The sequence below is a fragment of the Gymnoscopelus braueri genome, assembly GCF_963280865.1.
Source record: "Gymnoscopelus braueri genome assembly, chromosome: 6".
NCBI classification, from domain to species: Eukaryota; Metazoa; Chordata; class Actinopteri; order Myctophiformes; family Myctophidae; genus Gymnoscopelus; species Gymnoscopelus braueri.
In genome coordinates, this window is record NC_137607.1 from 24,784,571 (window position 1) to 24,805,346 (window position 20,776).

General features: G+C 44.3%; 1 protein-coding gene across 2 annotated transcripts in view; it reads left to right on the top strand.

Annotated features, from left to right (window-relative positions):
• The window catches only part of lrp8 (low density lipoprotein receptor-related protein 8, apolipoprotein e receptor), a gene marked incomplete at its 3' end in the record, with an annotated part of 245,237 nt that overhangs the window by 201,197 nt on the left and 23,264 nt on the right, over window positions 1-20,776 (top strand). For both annotated transcript variants that reach the window (XM_080430722.1, XM_080430721.1), the window contains exons 7-12: window positions 1,978-2,100; window positions 4,267-4,386; window positions 5,496-5,621; window positions 12,633-12,804; window positions 19,345-19,572; window positions 20,396-20,514. In XM_080430722.1, the coding sequence (XP_080286848.1) occupies window positions 1,978-2,100; window positions 4,267-4,386; window positions 5,496-5,621; window positions 12,633-12,804; window positions 19,345-19,572; window positions 20,396-20,514 (888 nt within the window). The remainder of the gene's footprint in view (window positions 1-1,977; window positions 2,101-4,266; window positions 4,387-5,495; window positions 5,622-12,632; window positions 12,805-19,344; window positions 19,573-20,395; window positions 20,515-20,776) is intronic.

Sequence of the window (20,776 nt, forward strand, 5' to 3'; positions counted from 1 at the left end):
CCCACCCCATAGTGCAGAGGGACTGTGGTGCAGTCCAATTTCTCCAGATTAGCTGTAGATCTGGAGCAGCTGATCCCCATTGCTTTGGCCAGCCCATCATGTCCATATATGTCAGTCAGCAACCTCCCACAGCACTGGTAACTCAAAGAAAACTCAGTCTAATCAAATGCAAATAAACTCATAGAAAAACAAACAATAAATTATGTCATTTCAACTTGTTAATAATGTCCAACTTAAAATAAACACACTAAATATATAAACCAAAAGGAAGAGTTACCATACATTATAGTCTATGTGTGGCTGCTGAGTCAGCCATCACACACTCCCCCCCTTCGGAGCTCTCGCTGAAACAGCGAGAGATAATCTGAAGTCACGTTGAGTTGGCCGGGTATGTGCTGCACTGTAAAGCGGAAAGGTTGCATGGCCAGGTACCACTTTGTGATGCGGCGGCCATTGGTGTCTGTCATCTGCTGCATCCATGGAGGGCTTTATGGTCAGTCTAGATCCCGTCACACTTCACGCTTCTCACTTCACGTTTCTCGCTTCACATTTCACGCTTCTCGCTTCACGTCGTTTCACGTCCCTCACGTCCATCATGTCCCTCACGTCCCTCATGTCCATCACGTCCATCATGCAAGGGACGACACAAGCCATTTACCAGGTCAGCAGCTGCACACCAACAACCCCCCTCACAACACACTACCAGTGTGGTGTGAGAATCCACAGGTTGGCCACCTCCATGCTGATGAAATGTTTTTTGAAAGTTACCAGAAAATGTTCACCATCACTCTCAGTTGGGAATCTAGGCTCTGGAGAGAACCGAAATCGACCTGAGGTAGCGACGTCTGGAGAACCCTCTGGAGAAACTGTTGCTTCGGCCTGTGGACCAGGTTCATCACCTGCCATGTGGGCCTGAACAATACCGGCCCAGTCTCCCAGTGTTGGCTCTCGGCCAACACTGATCTCAACGTCCCCTCCATTGGCTCCTTCAGAGTCTGGATTATCCTCCTCATCCTCCTCATCCTCCTGTCTCGGTTTTGGTGGTCCTCTTCCTCCTCTGCCACGATTCATTGCTCATCCGGGTTTGGAAAAAAATGTATTGAGAAAAAAAAAAAAAAAAAAAAAAAAAAAAACCTGTGCTCTCCACCGTTGTCCCACCACTGCCACCATCTGTCAGGGACCGAGTTGGTCGGAAGGAGAGACACAGGGAAACCTTTGTGGGTTTTAAAATATTGTTCTCTTTTTTATTTATTTTTCTTTCTTTTGTTGCAAATAATGATTTAACAAATATAAAGGTGCTCAAAATAAACAAAATCAAAACTAAATAACTAAACAGAAAAACAGGACTGAACTGAAAACTGAACTAACCAGAATGACATAGGAGGTGGACATATATAGGGACGGGTCAGACCACTGTTAATACAAAAGGGGGAAAAGACAAAGACTACCATGGACACACACTCTAAGAACCCCTGCCCCACCCCATAGTGCAGAGGGACTGTGGTGCAGTCCAATTTCTCCAGATTAGCTGTAGATCTGGAGCAGCTGATCCCCATTGCTTTGGCCAGCCCATCATGTCCATATATGTCAGTCAGCAACCTCCCACAGCACTGGTAACTCAAAGAAAACTCAGTCTAATCAAATGCAAATAAACTCATAGAAAAACAAACAATAAATTATGTCATTTCAACTTGTTAATAATGTCCAACTTAAAATAAACACACTAAATATATAAACCAAAAGGAAGAGTTACCATACATTATAGTCTATGTGTGGCTGCTGAGTCAGCCATCACAGAATAGGTTTATCTGTCCACCTGCATGCAACTTCCAAGTCCCAGGGAAAGATGGCGTTTTATCTGTTGCAGAGTTATGACTGTTGATAGAACATTACGTTATGTTGAATGTATTAGTATTCATATTATTATCATAAACCAGGCAGTAACCTAGTCGTATATTGTCCTTCCATAATTCACAGCCACAAAATGCGACGGTCCCAGAAAGTTCCGCTGTAAGAACGGGGAGTGTATTGACAGCAGCAAGGTGTGCGACAACGTTAAAGACTGCAGGGACTGGTCTGACGAACCCATGAAGGAGTGTGGTAAGAGGATCAATCTCTCTCTCTCTTCTCTCTCTCTCTCTCTCATTGACAAGCGCACACACACACACACACACACACACACACACACACACACACACACACACACACACACACACACACACACACACACACACACACACACACACACACACACACACACACACACACTCTCTCTCATTAAGTCTTTAGACTGCATACATGCATGTAAACTCACTAGTTAGAAGTACAGTATTATAGCCGACCGCCATACATACACAAACACACTCTCGTAGCGTAGTCTCACATTTCGGCGACTACTTGAAATGCAGGCGGTCAGTCAGCCCTCGAGGACAACTGTCTCGTTGTGATCAAAGCGCGGCGTCGACCCGGCCCTCCAGTGTATTACCTGCCAGTTAAACATGACTGGACTACTAAGCCCACAAAGCACACCAGAGATAATTACTACTTGCTTAGTGGTTCAGTCACGGACCTCATGTCGCAAGAAATGCCCTCCAGCCACAATCAGTCAATGATGAGAAGGGTGCTCAACGCACGTCTGGCACTTTAAGATACTTTTTCTTGGGTAAAAGTAACGTGACATCACTTCAGTGGCCGGAGACCCATCTGTCAGTGAAATGACTGACACAGTAGCTAACTGACGAAGTGGTACTGCTCATTACTGCAACATTACCACACAAACTACTAGTCTCATGGAACTGGCTTATCTATTACTGCGTAATTGGCACACTCATGTCCCAGCATTACAGTTACATGGAGCGATCTTCGACCTCAGCCATTCACAGGGCAATTAAACCTGACTTACACTTCGTTGCACGCCGGTGTCATGTGTCGAAAACAGCGGGTCGCATTGTGACACGTTGTGAGTTTGTGAGATTTTCTGTGCGATGGATTATAAATAAAGCATTAGTCCTCATGGGAACAGGGAACACACTGTAATCACATAGCCCTGTAGCCATCCAGTAAAGGTTAACCATGATATGGATGCTCTGCAGAAAGCCTTCTATATCTCCAACTTTGCCTTTATGCTGTAATTGAGAGCTGACATTTGTCCTCGATTGCCACCATCATGTAGGAATGTCATTCTTGAACGAGGTGCCAAGCCAATAAAGCATTGATTGTAAATCAATGGAAGATTCTGAAAGGTTGTTTTTAGAGGTAATTTAGAGAGGCAGTGTTTCAACAGGACAGATGTATAGAGGATTAATCGTCTCCAAACAGGTGGAGTCGCCGCAGTGCATTGTACTGCACTAAGTGGATATGCAAATTACGTAATGTTTTATAATTAGAAACCTCTTTTCTGACCATCTCTTTCTCTCTCTCTCTCTCTCTCATTGACTTTTTCTTAACATTCATCTCTTTCCCCATTGCCACTCTCTCACTCCGTCTGTCAGGCTCTCTCACAGTAGTACCTGTGGCCTAACCTTTTTAAATCTTTAATGTAAACCGGTAATGAAGTGCCAGCTTAAGCTTCCTGCACTGCTTTCTGTCTATTAACCCACCTCCACCCACAGCCCCTCAGGGTAGGTGAGAGACTGTTAGATACATGGAGGAATGGAGACGGACTGAGGATGGAGTGGGCTAAAGAGAAAAGACAGGGGAGAGGAAGTGGGAAATGGTGCTTTATGCTTACGCGATAAAAATAGGAGCGAATGGAGAGGGGAGAGGAAAGAAGTGGGAGGACGGAACACGCATGAGTGGCACCTGACACAGTCTCCTCAGGGGACAATGGATGGACTTGAAGTGGGAATAGCCAAGACTATCCCCAAGGTTCACACACACACACACACACACACACACACACACACACACACACACACACACACACACACACAGTGCAATCAACATGTTCACAAAGACGCAGATGCTTTGTCTCTCTTTCTATTTTCCCGATTTATACCGAAAAGAGCAGATCTACAAGCGGTGTGGTGCGTTATGAGCTTGTAGAGCTGCTATTTTCAGTGTGCGACACAGTGTCTTCATGTCCAGACTACATTGTTCCAGTAGCCTGGTGGTGTTCCTGCATCAATACTCAATCCCTCTTCCCTGTTGCCTCTCTCTCTCCTTCATTCTTCTGTTATCTCCACCTTTGTCTCTCTCTCTGTCTCTTTCTCTCTCCCCCCGTCCCCCCGTCTCTCTCTCTCTCTATGTCTCTGTCTCTCCCTGCAGGCCAGAACGAATGTGCAGAAAACAACGGTGGCTGCTCACACATCTGCAGGGATCGGCGGATAGGTTTTGAGTGTGACTGTCCGTCCGGCTACAAACTTGTGGACAAAAAGACTTGTGGAGGTATATATAAAAGTCGTGATTACTGCTGTGGCCTGGAAGAAGAGCAAATTGTGTGTGCATAGCATTGTGCTTTTCTGTGTGTGTGTCCCATCCACGTCTGCTCAGCTCTGCAATGCGCTTCTCTGTTCTATTCTCCAGAACTGAGTCTGCCCGTCACCGAACAGTAAAAACTCCCAGTGTTCATTTAACTCTGAGAGGTACCCTCACGGGACCATTGAGTCCACAATCTCAAGAGTAACATTAACACTGAATATTTGTACTGTGTAAAGACTGGTTCGTGCTGATAGTTGTCACTGATACTTGAGTGTGTTCCCAATACAACACGCTAGGCACTGAAAAGTCTAACTGTGTTCCCCCAAACCCGCTCAGCATGCTGTCTCTGTAATTAATATAATGTCTCTGGGCAGTCCTTCTCTCTTCGATCATGCACACGCGTGTGTGTCAGTATTTATTAGAGCTTGATCAATGCCAGATTTTTGCGTGCAAAGTTTCACGCTGCTCCAACAGTGCTGGGGATTAGCTGTTCACAGACTGACGGACAGTGTCGAAAACATTTTCCCAAAATAGAAAATAAAACATGTCATCACTTGTCATCACATGCCTTACATGTGTATGTATTTTTGTTGTTTTCTTGTGTCATGTCAAATGTGTGTACTGTTATATGTTGCATACATGGCTGTTGGGTCGCAAGACAAATTTCAGTGCAAACTGACAATAAAGTATTATCGTATCGTATCGTATCGTATAATCTACATGGGCTTGTTGACCTGATATTTCTTTAATTGTCTGAAGACTTTTAAAAGTTTTCACCTATAGAGGCCGCTTTCCTCCTGGGGCACAGAGTTATTTTTTATATTGAAAATACCATAGGGTCATCTTAGATCGCGCCATATAAGAACTGTGCTCCAAAAATAAACTTTCGTGACCTAGGGGTAGTGGGAGTGACGTCAGGACTTTGGTACTCTATAATAACATGGCCCAAAAAATCTGGACAAATTGCTGATACCAATGTTGTAAAAAAAAATGAAATAATTGACGATATACAGTATTGGCACTAATATTTATGTTAATCATTGTGACCTTGTGCTGTCTTTCCTTTCCCCATGCAGACATCGATGAGTGTGAGAACCCCGACACCTGCAGTCAGATCTGCATCAACTACAAAGGAGACCATAAGTGTGAATGCTATGAAGGCTATGAAATGGACCCTGTCTCTAAGGCCTGCAAGGCTGTGGGTGAGCAATTTATCACACACATACTGTACATACAGTACACCACTTAAGAACACACACACACACACACACACGCACACGCACACACAAACATATGCTCATATGCTCACCAATCTACAGTATAGTAGCATGCCTGGCTACTGGGTTACATCCTACCCCATTCCAGCCCTGTGGGAACCTGGGAAAGCTTTGTATTCAGGTCTTGCAAAGCAATCTGTGCAAAGGTAAATATTTGCCATCTTTTTCAATCTGGAGTCCTGTGTAATGAAAAAGTTAGCAGTCGGCCCTCCTCCCAATCTCTCCCCCCAATCTCCTCAGAACAGCGTCGAGTCACTTTGGGACACAGTGAGGTTCTACACGCCTCTAAGGCCCCATGGTAAACACTTTGCACCATGGCAAGTTGGCATGAATGAGAGATCACGTCCTGGGTCTTAAAGGGAGGTCTGAAGCTTTTTTGGAATGCAGTTGTATTTTGTTATTCCGTTGCCTTCATCTGTGACAAACGATGCAGACAGACAGACAGGGCAGTAGGCTGTCACAAGGTTAATTCACTCATGCAAACAGTGATGTGACTTGCAAACTACAAACAAGTGTTAGAATATCAATTGCGCAAGTGTCATCATTCATTTCAGAATACTACACCACCAAAAAGATTTGGTGTTTTTTTCTTCCCATTTCGGCGCCCCCCTCTAAATGGCGCCCTAGGCGGCTGCCTAGAGCGCCGGCCCTGAATAAAGTATTCAAGTATAAGATGTTACACAGACAGTCAATGCACTGTTGGAGGGTACGAAAGTGCACTGTTGATGCACTTGTCATCACATGCCTTACAACATGGTCCCTAGTGGGAATGGAACCTATCCCAATTGAGCTACATAGTGAAAAGGACTCCTGACCAATTGATACACACCAAAAATGTACTTTTTGATGGGTGGGGGGTGGGGTTAAGTGATTAGAGCCATCAGTCTTAGTCATTATGGAGAGAACTGGTGCGGTAATGAGAGAGCTTGAAGCAGGGAACGCGCCTCCGCTCTCAACTTAAGTGGCGTAAAAAACACCCATTGATTGCCTCACGTCTCGCTGTGTGAATCTTTATTACCGCTAGACAGAGCAAATAGTCCTTGTCAGAAGCCGAGGCATTTATTAGAGCAGGATGGGATGGAGGAGGCTGAGAGGGTTGGGGTGGGGTGTTGGTTTGGATGGACGCACTGTCAGAGTAACTCTCTGCCCATGGAAGTAATAGGGAGGAGCTCTGTGTACACGTTGTTGACCTCAGTGTGCAGCGGACATAGATTCACAAGGGAGGTGGAATATTATTATTATTATTGTTGTTGTTTATGCAGTGGCTTATTTACTCTGGGTCACGGGATGGGCTCAGGACTGTAAAAATAGAGGCGTTTGATTTGTGAGGCTGAGGTAATGTGGATTTAATGAAGCTACCGGTATGCTTGTCTGCATGTACAGCGCTTTCATATATACGCGCAAGGCAAGCACACACACTCATTCACAAGGCAAACACTCAACTTTTCAGACGCACACAACATGCACATTGCAGTCACACAGCAGCGTTGCTTCAAGCGTCATGCACACATTTCCAGTTGGATTGGGCAGCTTGACTGGCATGCTTTGTCATGCAATGCAATGCGATGTGACAGCTGAAGTGACAGTGTCATTAAGTGTGTCTCGCGGGCCATGCTGCAAAACTGCAGCCGTTTGTTTTTGCCGGAGGCGCCCAGTCATGTGCAGAGTGCATTGAAAACACAACACCATCGCGTTGCACTTCTACGCAGCCCCAAGCCACATGCCAGGCCGTATTTGGCTCCATTATTTCTGCCTTCCCAGCTCAAGTTTGCTACTTGTTAGCAGCCGCCGAAACATCCCCAGATAATTGTCCAAACTTCTGTGACCTTTGGAGCGAGTGAAAAGTTTGGTGGAAATCTGAGTGCTTCAGACACTCTTCGTATAAATTTCTGATCCTAATACCTAGGTGTATTGTATCAGCAGATTAAGTTCAGACTGGCATTTGATCATTATGCTTGCAATACTAATTAAAAGCGTAGTCCCAGGTTGGAGTCGTATGCCGTTCACTGCTTTAAGCTGCGGTTTGTGCATTTGGTTTTGTTATTATTCTGAGTATGCCAGAGCACTCAGCACATAATAACCCCACCCACCCCCCTTGAATAAAGGCTTGCGCTACACTAATTATGTTTATTGTTTATATTCAGGCCATTACTTCCCTGATGCCACTGAGTCGTCAACTTGACTTATTTGTGCTGTGTGTCGCTGTGTAAAAGAGAGGCAGTAACAAAGTAACATAATGTATCATAAAATCATTATTTTCTGTCATAACAAGAGTTCACGTCTGGTAACTTCAAGTGCTGAAGTCACAGTTTTTGTGCAAGGATATAGCTGAGATAAAGACATAGTACAGCTAGAGTACGGTACACTCCCTAAACATTAGTCTTGCGTGGCCAGGCTGTTGCCTCCCACAATTTCCGAATGCTTCCGGTCATGCAGTCTGGAGAACGGAAGCTCTGTTGATGATTAAGGGGGAAAGTGGATGCCCCGCCTCCCCCACTTCCGTTTCGACTTGTGTATCGCGCAAATGTGCAAATGTATCCTAATATAAATCCTAATAAAAATCATCTAAGCTCATCAGCGCCCATACCCTAGGTGGGGTTGGTGAAAGGGCCTCTCTGTGTGGAGTTTGCATGTTCTCCCTGTGTCTGCTAGGGTAGTTAATACCCTAAAAAAAACATGTAGTAATCCAGGTCGCTATACCGCCTCCCCATGACACCCGGGCGCCTGATGGAGGGGAAGGGAACTGGTTGGAATAACGTGTTCATTCCACGGGGAAACTCCCCCCTGTCAGGTGATAAGAAGGCCAGTTGGCTCTCATGCATTGAAGGAGGCATGAGCTCGGCCCTGGGCTCCCTAGGCTGGTGGGGGGAGTGTAGCGCCCAGGATCACTTAGAAAATTGGCACCGGGTGAAAAAGGGTTACAAAATTGTGGGATAAAAAATGTTTAATAAAAAAAAATCATCTAAGCATAGTTTGCTGCTTAGCAGAAATGGAAATAAAATGTAACGATATTTTTAAATCTATTTTCGTGAACGGAAATGACGAACAGATGCCAGCTTCCTGCCTCGGATTTCAAGAGGTGTGGTTCCAGACTCTATATAGCACTCGGAGAATAGTTGTCTGGCTACGCGAGACAGATACTACCTAAACATAAACTCTCCTTCAGCTCTGTGTCCTGCTCTTTCTCTCTCTCTCTCTCTCTCTTTCTCTCTCTCTCTCTCTCTCTATCTCTGTGTCTCTGTCTCTCTCTCTCTCTTTCTCCATGTATCTTGCTGTCCATGACACCCAAGCAAATTACGGGGAGTGTGTGATATCGATTTTGACATTCGATGTTAATTTGTTTAGTTGACAGAAAAGTTTAGAGACAGTCCTAGCTGTCGTGCCATCTCTCATTATCACATAACACAGATTGCTTGGCATCACTGGCGTGGATGCATATTTACTTCCACGCAGCACATCTTCATAATAACAATAACACAGACATCCATCCATTAGACTGTGCATCGATAAGCATCAACATCAGCTCTCATATTATTTGTAATTTCATATTTTTCCTTCCCATCTCCCCGCGTTGGCGAGCAGTATACCAATGATTTTGTATTTGTTTTACCAGTCCGCATAACAATACTAACGGCGGCTGTGGTGTGCATCCAATCGATGCTTCTATTCTATCTGACAACACAACTTATCCTTTCAAAGCTTTATCTTAATTGGCTGACAGGGGAGAGCAGGCCTGAGTCTGTGGTGCAGATTAAGATGTATCTGAGAGCCAGTGTTCTTGTTAAGCGACTTAAACAGAGCAGAGAATGAGCTCGAGGGGGATAATACTACACTTTATTATTCAACTCTGTTTTTGTTTGTGTTCTTTGTCTCTAACGACTTAAACCCTACAGTATATACTTTGTCGACCGTGGTCCCCAGGGGTTTGGTCCTCTTCTTTTTTCCCTTTACACCAACATATCTTTGCCAAAAATAGCCGATCTACAAGCAGAGCTTGTGAGCTTGTAGATTGGCTATTTGTCTCTTTTTCTCCTTGTCTGTCTGTCTTTCTCTGTCCATCTTTCTCTGAGCAGCAGTTGAAAATTGATGAGCACAAGACCAGTAATGAGAGGAAAGTGATTGTATTTGTGCAACTTGTAGAAATAGCATATGTTCTCCCTGTGCAGTAGCCCATGGTGTAGCACGCCTGAGATATTGTGACAGTCCTATTCCATCCTCACTAGAGAAACAACTAAGTATAACTCTGGCTTTAGGGTTAGGGTGTAAAATGGCAATTTTATAAAGGTAATTTACAGTGAAAAAAATACAGCTCATCTGCCAGTAGGCTTGGGTTAGGTGCTAGAGCCAAAAGGAAACCAAATGAACAATAAAAGGCAGCCTCTGCACACTCAAAACTGTGCAAAATTAGATTTATTTACATTTCGGTTATAGACCTTCTTCAGGCATAGAGGTCATAAGATCTTGACGTCCTCACAGGTATAGTAATACGAACACACAGTGTATGTGTGTGTCAGCCATGAGGCAATGAGGCGTGACATAATAAAGGTTTAAAATGCAAAGCTAAATGAAAACTAAACGCAGTGCAGTTAGAAGGATAATAATGGAGCTGGAGGGAATGTGTTTCACACATCATGAGGCTGTCTGCTGTACTGGAGCGAGAGTCAGTGTACTGCATGTGTCAGTGTCAGACATGGTACATACACACTGGTATTTTTATCCACGTACCTGTCTGTGTGCATGCACATGCTTGTGTGCTGCGTGCGTGTGCACATTTGTTTGAGAGTTCAGAGATGGAGCCATAGCCGACCTTCCATACTCTGTGTGACAATTATGCAAATGCACGTGTCATGTCCCCCCTCGCTGTGATGAAAAATGTGCCACGTACGTGCACACATTTTTAACTGAGGACGAGGAGAACAACCCACAGACACAGTTTTGACTGGCGGTAGCACCAAAAATAGACCTACATGTCATCTCCAGCTAGTGTTGGGGCTGTTTTATGTACCTGTGCAGTATGCTTCATTACACGCACGCACGCACGCACGCACGCACGCACGCACGCACGCACGCACGCACGCACGCACGCACGCACGCACGCACGCACGCACGCACGCACGCACGCACGCACGCACGCACGCACGCACGCACGCACGCACGCACGCACGCACAGACAGACAGACAGACAGAGACACACACACACACACACACACACACAGAGACACACACATGCACACAGAGACACACACGCGCACACACACACACACACACACACACACACACACACACACACACACACACACACACACACACACACACACACACACACACACAAGATAGAGAGAGCACACACTGAATGCTTAATTCAAGTTCACCTCATCAATAATGCATGCTGTGAGAACATAAATGATAACAGAGCCAGGTGTCTGTAGGACCTGCCAGTTAACAAACATAAAATTATAGGCTCGCTACACAAATGATGGTACTGTACAACAAGCTGCTCTTTCTACACTGTCGGGCGGCCGGCCGGCCCAGCGGCTAACAGCCAAAGACTATTTTTACAACATTTGGAACGGCAGCAGCAGCAGCATCCCAGAGGAGCGGTAGAATGCAACAGCAGCTGTGAAGTGACCCCCGCTCGCAGTCCATGACTCAACCAGGAAAGGCCTCTAGTTCAGCGGTTCTCAAAGTGGGGTCTGGGCCCCCCAGGGGGTCCATGAAGGGGTTCCAGGAGGAAATGTTCCAATTTATAGTGTAGCAGAGTGGCTCACAGCCTCAGCCTGATGACCTGAAACTCTAACGTGTCCTCTAGTCTATTGGGAAGTCCCTTTAGTCTAGCGGTTAAGATGTTGGCTTTAGACATAGGAGACTTGGGTTCGAATCCCGGATGTTATAATAGCATCAAAAGCAGTTTAACCATTTTTAAATGTATAAACCATGCCCAAGGGTCAGTGCACACACACATACTGTATGCGCAGTTGTGCACACACGCGCTCAAATATTACTTGCACAAATATTTTGTCAAATCTTTCCAGAACACAGGAAATATTACTGAAAGTGTTTTTGTCACTTTTGTTCAAATTGGTTCAGACAATATTTTCCATGCATTTTACCACTGTTGCCATTGTTGACAGACAGATTAGGTGAAGTACTGTACACCCCATCCCTTCCAGCAAAAAGTCTTTCAATGTGTGTACTTGGATTTTCCTTCCTGGAGTGAATGGGACATTTTCCATGTGTGGTATTATTTTCATAATTGAGACAGTATAACTCTTGAGGCATGAACCGTTTTTCATTTTGTTTGGTTAGGTTGGGTCACACGTGTTGACACCCGATAGTATCTGACAGTGCTACGGGATAGTGCCAATTGTCATTAAAACTTGTGAAGGTTTTATACACATACAGCTCATAATGTTCTTTTGTGATGTGACCTGATCTTTTTAATACAGGTTGACTTTGGTTCTTCTGTTTCATTGTCATTTGGTGTACAGTATGTTCCTCATAGGTCGGATGTGTTACGAGTGACAGATCTTGTAGCATGTATCCTTAACTCTTTAACTGCCAGAGTTAAAACATCGTCAATAGCTGCCCTTGCCAGCGATTTTCGAGCGTTTTTACTAACCTTTGAAAAATCATAGAATATGTCCACCCGGCGATCGTCTCAAAAGACTTAGGGGGGAGAATCAGGGGGGGGGGGGGGGGGGTTGCCGTCGCGATAATCCATTCCATAGTTATGGCCAGTTGAATGTGGCTATGTTGTTTTTTTAAACGAAAGAATATCACTTACTGTATGCCCTCTCTAAATGAACGGCTCATACACTTTTACAGTGTACCCCCACAGCAAAGTACCAAAAAGAAGGTGAAAAAAGTTTAAAAGTTGATTTCAAACTAAAGTGCACTACATGGCATTAGCATGACAGTGGTTCCCTTGCTCCTCAGGAAAGAGTCCATACCTGATGTTCACCAACCGACATGAGATCCGTCGTATAGACCTGCTGAAGAGTGAATACACACAGGTGGTGCCCACACTGAAGAACGCTGTTGCCCTGGATGTAGACGTTTCCACAAACAAAATGTACTGGTGCGATCTGTATCATCGCAAAATCTACAGGTACAGTACGCGCACAAACATGCATGCAACCACGCTCACACACACACACACACACACACACACACACACACACACACACACACACACACACACACACACACACACGCACACACAATGTCTAACTGAGTGGTGTGCCGTGAGACTTGTCCAGGCCGGTGTGCCTTGGGATTGTGTGACAGCTACTTTATTGTAATACTGTATACAACTATACAAAGTTATGATTTATTTTTTAAATGTACTATAAGTACTTACTTTGTGTGCACTTGTTTCCCAATACAGAGGCACTTTTTGTACCCTCAGAAAATATACATGTGTGCCATGAGACTTTGACTTGCACTTTGCTGTGCCTTTGGCACAAAAAGTTTGAAAACTACACTTAATAATGAGGTTTCTTTAGAAGCGAATGTGATCCACAGCAGACCTAAAGCAATATATTTTGGTGGAACGGTGAATTGTGTTCCATTCTCTACGGTTCTCTATGTTTCTCCTCTATGCTGTCTGCCCCAACCTGTCACACCTTCTGCTACTGACACACACCTGCAGGGCTCTCTGTGTGTGTGTGTGTGTGTGTGTGTGTGTGTGTGTGTGTGTGTGTGTGTGTGCGTGTGCGTGCGCGTGCGTGCTCGCCACACCTGGAGGGCTGCGTCATCTGTCTGACAGTGAAAGGTGTTCTGTTTGTCCTTGACGTACGCACACGCGTGCACACACACACACGTGCGCGTGCGCGTGCGCGTGCGCGCGCACACACACACACACACACACACACACTTTGTCTCATTGGCATGCGTGGATGTTTGTCTCAAGTGTGTACATGTGCGTGTGTGTGTGTGTCGCCGTGATGGCTTGCAGGCAGTGGGAGGTACCTTATATCATCTCAGTTGAGCCATATGCTCTTGCTAATTTCACTGCCTAAATAATTACCATCATTACTCATCTACACACACACACACATAGTCAACATGCTCATACCCAAAGACACGTGACCGCAAGGACAAATAAACGCAGTTTTCATGCTAAACTTGACTTTAACCACGTAAACCCTCTAAATTTCATTGACCAGTGTCCAGTGTCCCCCAACGGTCCATTTTTCCCCTCTACACCAGACCTCTTTGCAGAAAATAGTCTACAAGCTCACAAAAAAAAGCCTATTATGACATGCCCAGAAAAGGAATTTCAAATGAACTTCCAACACTGCCGATACTACAACAGGGCTTATGTTGTCAGATGTCCAGTATTGAAGTTAGACCTTTTCCTTCTCTTCTAGGGGTTTGATTTCACTACGGTGCATCCAGCTTAGCCGAGCGTCTATACGACGCAATTTGTAGGGAAGCCGGGGGTTGCAATAGCAGTGTCAAAAATGTGTGGGGAGGGTTAGTTGGAATAGCAATGAATTGGGAGAGAAATTAAGAAAGAATAATTGGCTTTTCTAAAGAATGAATAGTTTGTTGCAGGATGTCCAAACAGAGATTCCAAAACACAGATTGTGCATGGTGTACCGCACTGCATGGTATGTCAATAAATCGTTTTTTTTGCTACTAGAGGCTCGCTGTTTCACCTGTGTGCTGCGTTTAAACAGTTCTAACGTCGAGTGACGTTCTAACATCGTTGTTGCAAACTTTGCAAATAAGCAATGTGTCGGCTTTTCAATATCCTAACCAGTTCCATTGACTGATGTCGAATTATTTAGGGAACAACTCCTCTGTGTGTCTTGTATGTCTGTACAGTGAGTGCTTGATACTGTGCTGCGCTGCAAGAGCAGATTACTAAAAGGGGAGGAACCGGTGGAAGCAGATCTGCTCTTTTTGGCGAATGACATAATACAGAAGTATAAATTACGGTATAGAACTGCAACTCATAGAATGTGTACTCGCTGTGTCGCGATCTATAAGATCTCTCTGAAAAGGCAGATTGTATGCCTTTATACAGTCTGTTTGGAAAACAGACTGTATTGACATACTGCCGTAAGAACTACAGTATGTCTCTCTCTCTCTCTCCCTCTCTCTCAGTGTGACGCATATCGTGTAAGACCACTTCCGGCGCTAGGGCGACCTAGTGACCGAGTTTCATACAAACTATACATCTTGTAAGTACATTAATGTGCGGAAAGTAGCTATCCCAATAGCCAGAGCACTGAGCAATATTTGTGCAAAGTGTGGAGTCAGTTGGAGCACGTGTGTGCTGTGAGACCCTCCACAACGCTGACTGTGCACTCCATGGGTGTCACGGCTGATTCTGGTAGAAAGATGTCATTACCTGTCTATTGTTTCTGCCTTTTATTGATCGTGAAGCACTTTGTAAATATTGTTTTTGGAATATGCCACACTAAGAAAGTAAATTATTTCTATTTCTGTGGCTGACTCCACAGGATCAAATAATACCTTAAGCTCAATCTATTGACACCATTGCTTTCACTTGCAATAACTCTTAAGTGTGTATTCATGGACTTGAGTGTTCACTGTAGAAGTGCAGCACATTGCATACAATCAACTTTATTGCTATTATGTTTTAGCACTCTGGCTGAGCATCGTTGAATCACATAACTTTAGCTGTCAGCCGTTTCACATTTGCTGTTAATGCTTAACATGCTTTTCTATGCTCATCTATTAAGGTTCCATCTCTAACCAATCTCTGTCCCTATAGATCTCCTCTTCTACTAACACCTAAAAAGGATTTTCTATGACTTCTGGAAAAATAAATCATTTTTTAAATTCTGTTTTCATCATTGTATTTTCAGTCCTTTTGATTAATTCCGCTGCTTGCATCCTCTTCTGGATACTCAGTGATGTGATAAAAAGGGCTAAAGGCCTTAAATGTCAGTGTTAATGCCGCTTTATTGCTTCTCGTACCCAGGCGCCTTCTTAACGATTTAATCATTTAGCTTTAGGACATAGCGTTCCTCTTATCAGATGAGAACAGTTGCAGTTATAAAACTGATTCTTGTCACTTCACTCTCTGTGTCAGTGTTGTGCTGCTGGCTAATCAACAGTGACTGGTATGGTATGGGTCGATGACGTGCCAACTTCCATGATGAAGATGTCTGTAGCAAACAATAACACGCCAATTAACTGCAACGGTACAATCTGCTTCCTCATATGGGCCTCATCTGTCTCTGTCTAATCACCCTGCACCAAACAGCCTTGTCTTGTCAACAAACAAAAAAACTCTCCCTTGTCACTTTGATGTTTATCGAACAGATTGGCAAGATAATAACTTTATACATTATCCCCACTTGTCTGGTATCAAGTCAATCTGGGATGTATTTATGAATGTTATTCTAACCAATTGGTATAGTAGAGTATTAATATAACTAGCACATTTGCAGTTGTTGGAGGTGGTCTCCCTACTATTCCATTGAGACATGTCATGTGTAGGGTACGACACTGACTGGTTAACAAGGTCAATAAAGTCATTTGAAGCAGATTGCACATTGGATTGAATACTGAATGTACAGTCATTTTTATTGAACATTATTGCAATTACCTAAAACTTATGGAATGTAGCTTTAAAATGACAGATCGAGTATCTGGATAGGATTTAAAGTTTCTATTCCACAAAACCTTTTAAAGTCCTTCTAAAATTGATCTGGATTTGATCTTGAGAACTCATGATTTATCAAACAGCAAGCGTAACTATTTGTGAGGAGTTGCCCTTTATACTGAACAGGGAATCTGGAAAGTAGCAGGTCTAGATTGGCTATTTTCGCGGAAGATATTTGGTGTAGAGGGAAAAAAGGAGGGGGCCTATTAGACCCCCGGGCGACTCTGATCAACTTAAGTATAGGGTTTTAGAAGTGGTTAAACTGGAACCTATAATTAATGAGTGGAAAGCATTTGGTAGTACGGTGTGTGCTAACATATGCCATGCCCTTTGCTCAAATTAACCCCTGAGTGAGAGGCAAGTGTTTTATAGACCTCCGGGATGTGGGAATGGAGCCCAGGGTAATCTAGCACAATATGACAGTATGCTAACGTCTAACACAGCCAATTAATGACACATTCTGCTTCCTGACCCCCGGACTCATCCGTCTCCCACTCAATCCTTTGCTCCAGACCGGGAATCTCTCCCTTCTACAGTATGTCCCTCTATCGTAAAATCCTCAGTGTTAATTTAACTGAGAGAGTGTACAAATGAATCAATTTGGTTCCATTTGTAGACTCTCTCAGTGTTAAATTAACTGAGGATCTTACAATGTAATTGAGTGCATACATTTGGACGTTATGTTTACCATTACCATAAAGTTGCCGTAACATTATATTGTCTAGTTTTCCAGTGTAGGAGACCTGTGGTAGAATATAAAGCTGTGCTTTCTCCCTACTTGGCCACCAACCTGAGTGTTTAATGTACTTGAGCTCAAGTACCAAGTATCTTCTATTTTATAATCTCAGACTCATTTCGGTCAAATATTGATCGATACAGAATTCCTGACAGTGATTTTTACCTTTATCTTTGGCATTCTGGTATGAATAATTATGATAGTAGTGTGACATCATAGAGTCAAGAGTGAACAACGTAATAATACTTATACAAGCCTCCTACGTACTACAGTAGCGAGGAGATTGGTGTGTTTACAAAGATGGCAGATGGGGGGTGAGGGAGATAGGGGCAGGTGTTACATGTGTGTCAGGGGAAAGAACCCAAGTGCGGACCACCGGAGGCAGACAGCTTCTATTCATTCAATGTATTCAATCACCCAAAAGGTTGAAAGCAGGAAGGCAGTCCGCTACAGGCAAACAATTTCCAAACAGGTTTCTGAGACAGAATATACAGACTACAAGGACAGTAGAGCGCTAATTAAGGAAACGCAAGGTAAGTTGAGGAGAGTGAGGTGAGGTGGGAGAGGCTGCAGGGGAGACAGAGAGACAGATGTGGCAAGAAAGGAGAGAAGGAGGCAGATGGTGACAGTGCGTCGCAGGACTAAAGTGACGTCTAAATGACAAAAATGTGTTACGACAGACCTTCGCAGAGGTTGTTGCGCACCTCTGGAAAAATTAAATGTTGCGTACTCTGATTGCCTGGGAAGACTAAGTAAGCTCTGTTACCACGGATATGCACAAGATTACATTCACTTCCATGATTACATTATGTGGCAACGCTGTCAGCGATTTGGAGACAGTATGAATGCTCAAAACTCAGAACGTCCTGAGACACGGGGCAACGTGCTGTTCGACACTTGTTGCGCAAAGCATAAGTTGACCTTAAGAGACAGAAAGAGAGAGAGAGATGTGGCAGGAAAGGTGAGACAGAGACAGATCGTAACAATAAGAAACAGAAAAAGAGAGACAGATGTGGCAGGAAAGGAGAAACAGATGGTGACAGTAAGAGACACAAAAAGAGAGACAAATGTGGCAGGAAGGGGGAGACAGAGACGTGTGTTGACAGAAGGAGACAGAAAAAGAGATGGAGTTCAAGGATGAAGGCATGGATAAAGACAGGAGGGTAACGCGATGGGGATGCTACTGTAGTTTGGAAAAGAGAGAACTCGATTGAAAGAGATGGAACCGCTGAGACAAAGAGAGGAAAAAAAAAACAATTGCAGGTTTCTTTGTGAGCCGCTGATGAAAGGAGACAGGCGTGTTCTCCCTCGGAGGCGCTGCTCGGAGGGGTAACCCAAGTCGTTACGGAGGTGTCAGGTTAAGGTGGCGTTGACAGGGCATCGGCACCCCTGAAGGGTCCCCATTACCCACCCACACACACTGTGAGGCGGTGTATCAGAGGTGTACACGTTCTCTTGAGCATTATCTTAACTCTAACCACTTGAATCCTATAGTGTCCCTATTCTGTGCATGCCATAATAGGCGAACATAGCCGATCTAAGCGCTCATAATAACGCGTTGCGGCGCGTCGTAGATCGGCTATTTTCGGCTAAGAGATTTGTTGTAGAGGGGGAAAATGAAGGGGCCAAGAATAGACACCTGGGGGACCCGGTCATTGAAGTACTGTACTGTATATACTGTAGGGTTTATGTGGTTGAGCAGAGAGGGGAAATTGCTGTGGACATGACAGCAAAGTCTGACAAGTGTACCATATGTGTACAGTACAACGTTTGCTTTGTGTCGAACAAATACATGCCTCTTTCTCTGTCTGTGACCAGTGTTACATTCATTTTTTGCTCAGAGATAGTGCAGTGATTAAGCCCTGTAACTGCAATTACCTCTTCTGAACCTATACTGTAGGATCCAACCTCTTTCTTCCTGTATTATCTGTGCTAGCTGCCTTGTAGCGTTCCTACTCTCTAACCCTAAACAAGGAAAGAATTGAGCCTTTTAAAATTATATTGCGTTGTCCGATATGATTAGATATCATGTCTTTTTGTTTCAACATTTTGTAATTAAGACCCCCCCCCCCCCCAATGACTAATGTAATAATAGGAGGAGTTGCAAATTTGTCCCTCCTTTTCCCTGCCTGCCTTGTCTCGGGACCGCAATGGACCCTGGTCCGCAATGTGACTTTTTTGCCCAATTTTGATGTTTTTTCCATGTACAATATATTGTATTATTGTGTCAAATGAAATCATTCATTCATCCATTCATCCCCCTGCAGTGCGTACATCAACAAGGCGAGCGACGCTTCAGAGCAGGTGACGCTGATCGAGTCAGAGCTCCACTCCCCCGAGGGCCTGGCCGTCGACTGGGTCCACAAAAACATCTATTGGACGGATTCTGGCGACAAGAGCATCTCCGTCGCCACAGTAGACGGCAGGAAGAGGAAAGTGCTGATCGCCACTGAGCTGAGCGAGCCGCGAGCCATCGCCGTGGACCCACACCAAGGGTGGGTAGAAGGCCAAAAGAGTGAGGGAAAGAAGGGAGAGATGTAGGGAGGAGATCAAGACGGAGCAGCAATGTTGAGCTACATGTAGCCTTATATAAGATGTATTGGTATTATACAGTATATTATGTATCCACACACATACGTCTAGTACTATAAGTATGCTTCTAAAAGGATGACACAAATTCTATTTTGTAACATTATTGTACCTAGGTCTGCTTTCTCCGTTTCTGGTGTCTCTTATTCCCCCAAGGACTGTTGACAATATTTTGAAGGTAGACAAGCATGAAATACATGCAAATATAGCCTAGGCAGAGCAAGTTTAACTGAGACACACACACGCACGCACGCACACACACACACACGCACGCGCGCGCGCGCACACGCACACGCACACACACGCACGTACATGTACACGCACACGCACACACACACGCAAACTTAATGGAAACGTTCTGTTGTTCTGTTGTTCTACCACCTGCTTGCCTGCAATGTCTGTTTCAAAAGGGAACACTCAGAGAGAGATGAAGTCAGAGCGAGATAGAAAGAGAGAGATACTACTGCATATTGAGGGAGAGAGAGAGCATTGAGATGTGCTATACAATCAAACTGGACAAACGGCATAAAGCAACCATTCTTATTTACGTAACTTGTTTAAGTTATGAAACTGTCAAGTACACACTTGATGATGAGTGTCTGTGACCTTTACATCCGCTGCAGCTGATAACAAGCTTTGTGCAGTCTCCAGACAGAGGCTAGTACTTTTGCTCTCATATTCAAGCAAATACTGCTGTTTGTGTTCTAACTGGTATTTATCTCCCCCTAGGTTCATGTACTGGTCAGACTGGGGAGGTCTGGCCAAGATAGAGAAGGCAGGGATGAATGGAGTGGACCGACAAATTCTGGTGTCAGAACGCATTGAGTGGCCCAACGGAATCACCCTGGGTAAGATGCTTAAGGCTAATTCATACTTCATCACAACCCTTTAGTTTGACAAAAGTGAAATAAGAAAATAATTATTTATTCTATCAAATTACTGGGAGGAATGAAGGCAGAAAAAAGAGAGCGCCCTTACCGTCTGGTATTGGTTAAATAAATAATCTCCCACACACTCAAGTGGACAACAAAATGACAACAAAAACACAAATACAAAAATCCTATCAGCTTCAACAAAACTATGATCCATGAGGTCTGGATGGATGGATGG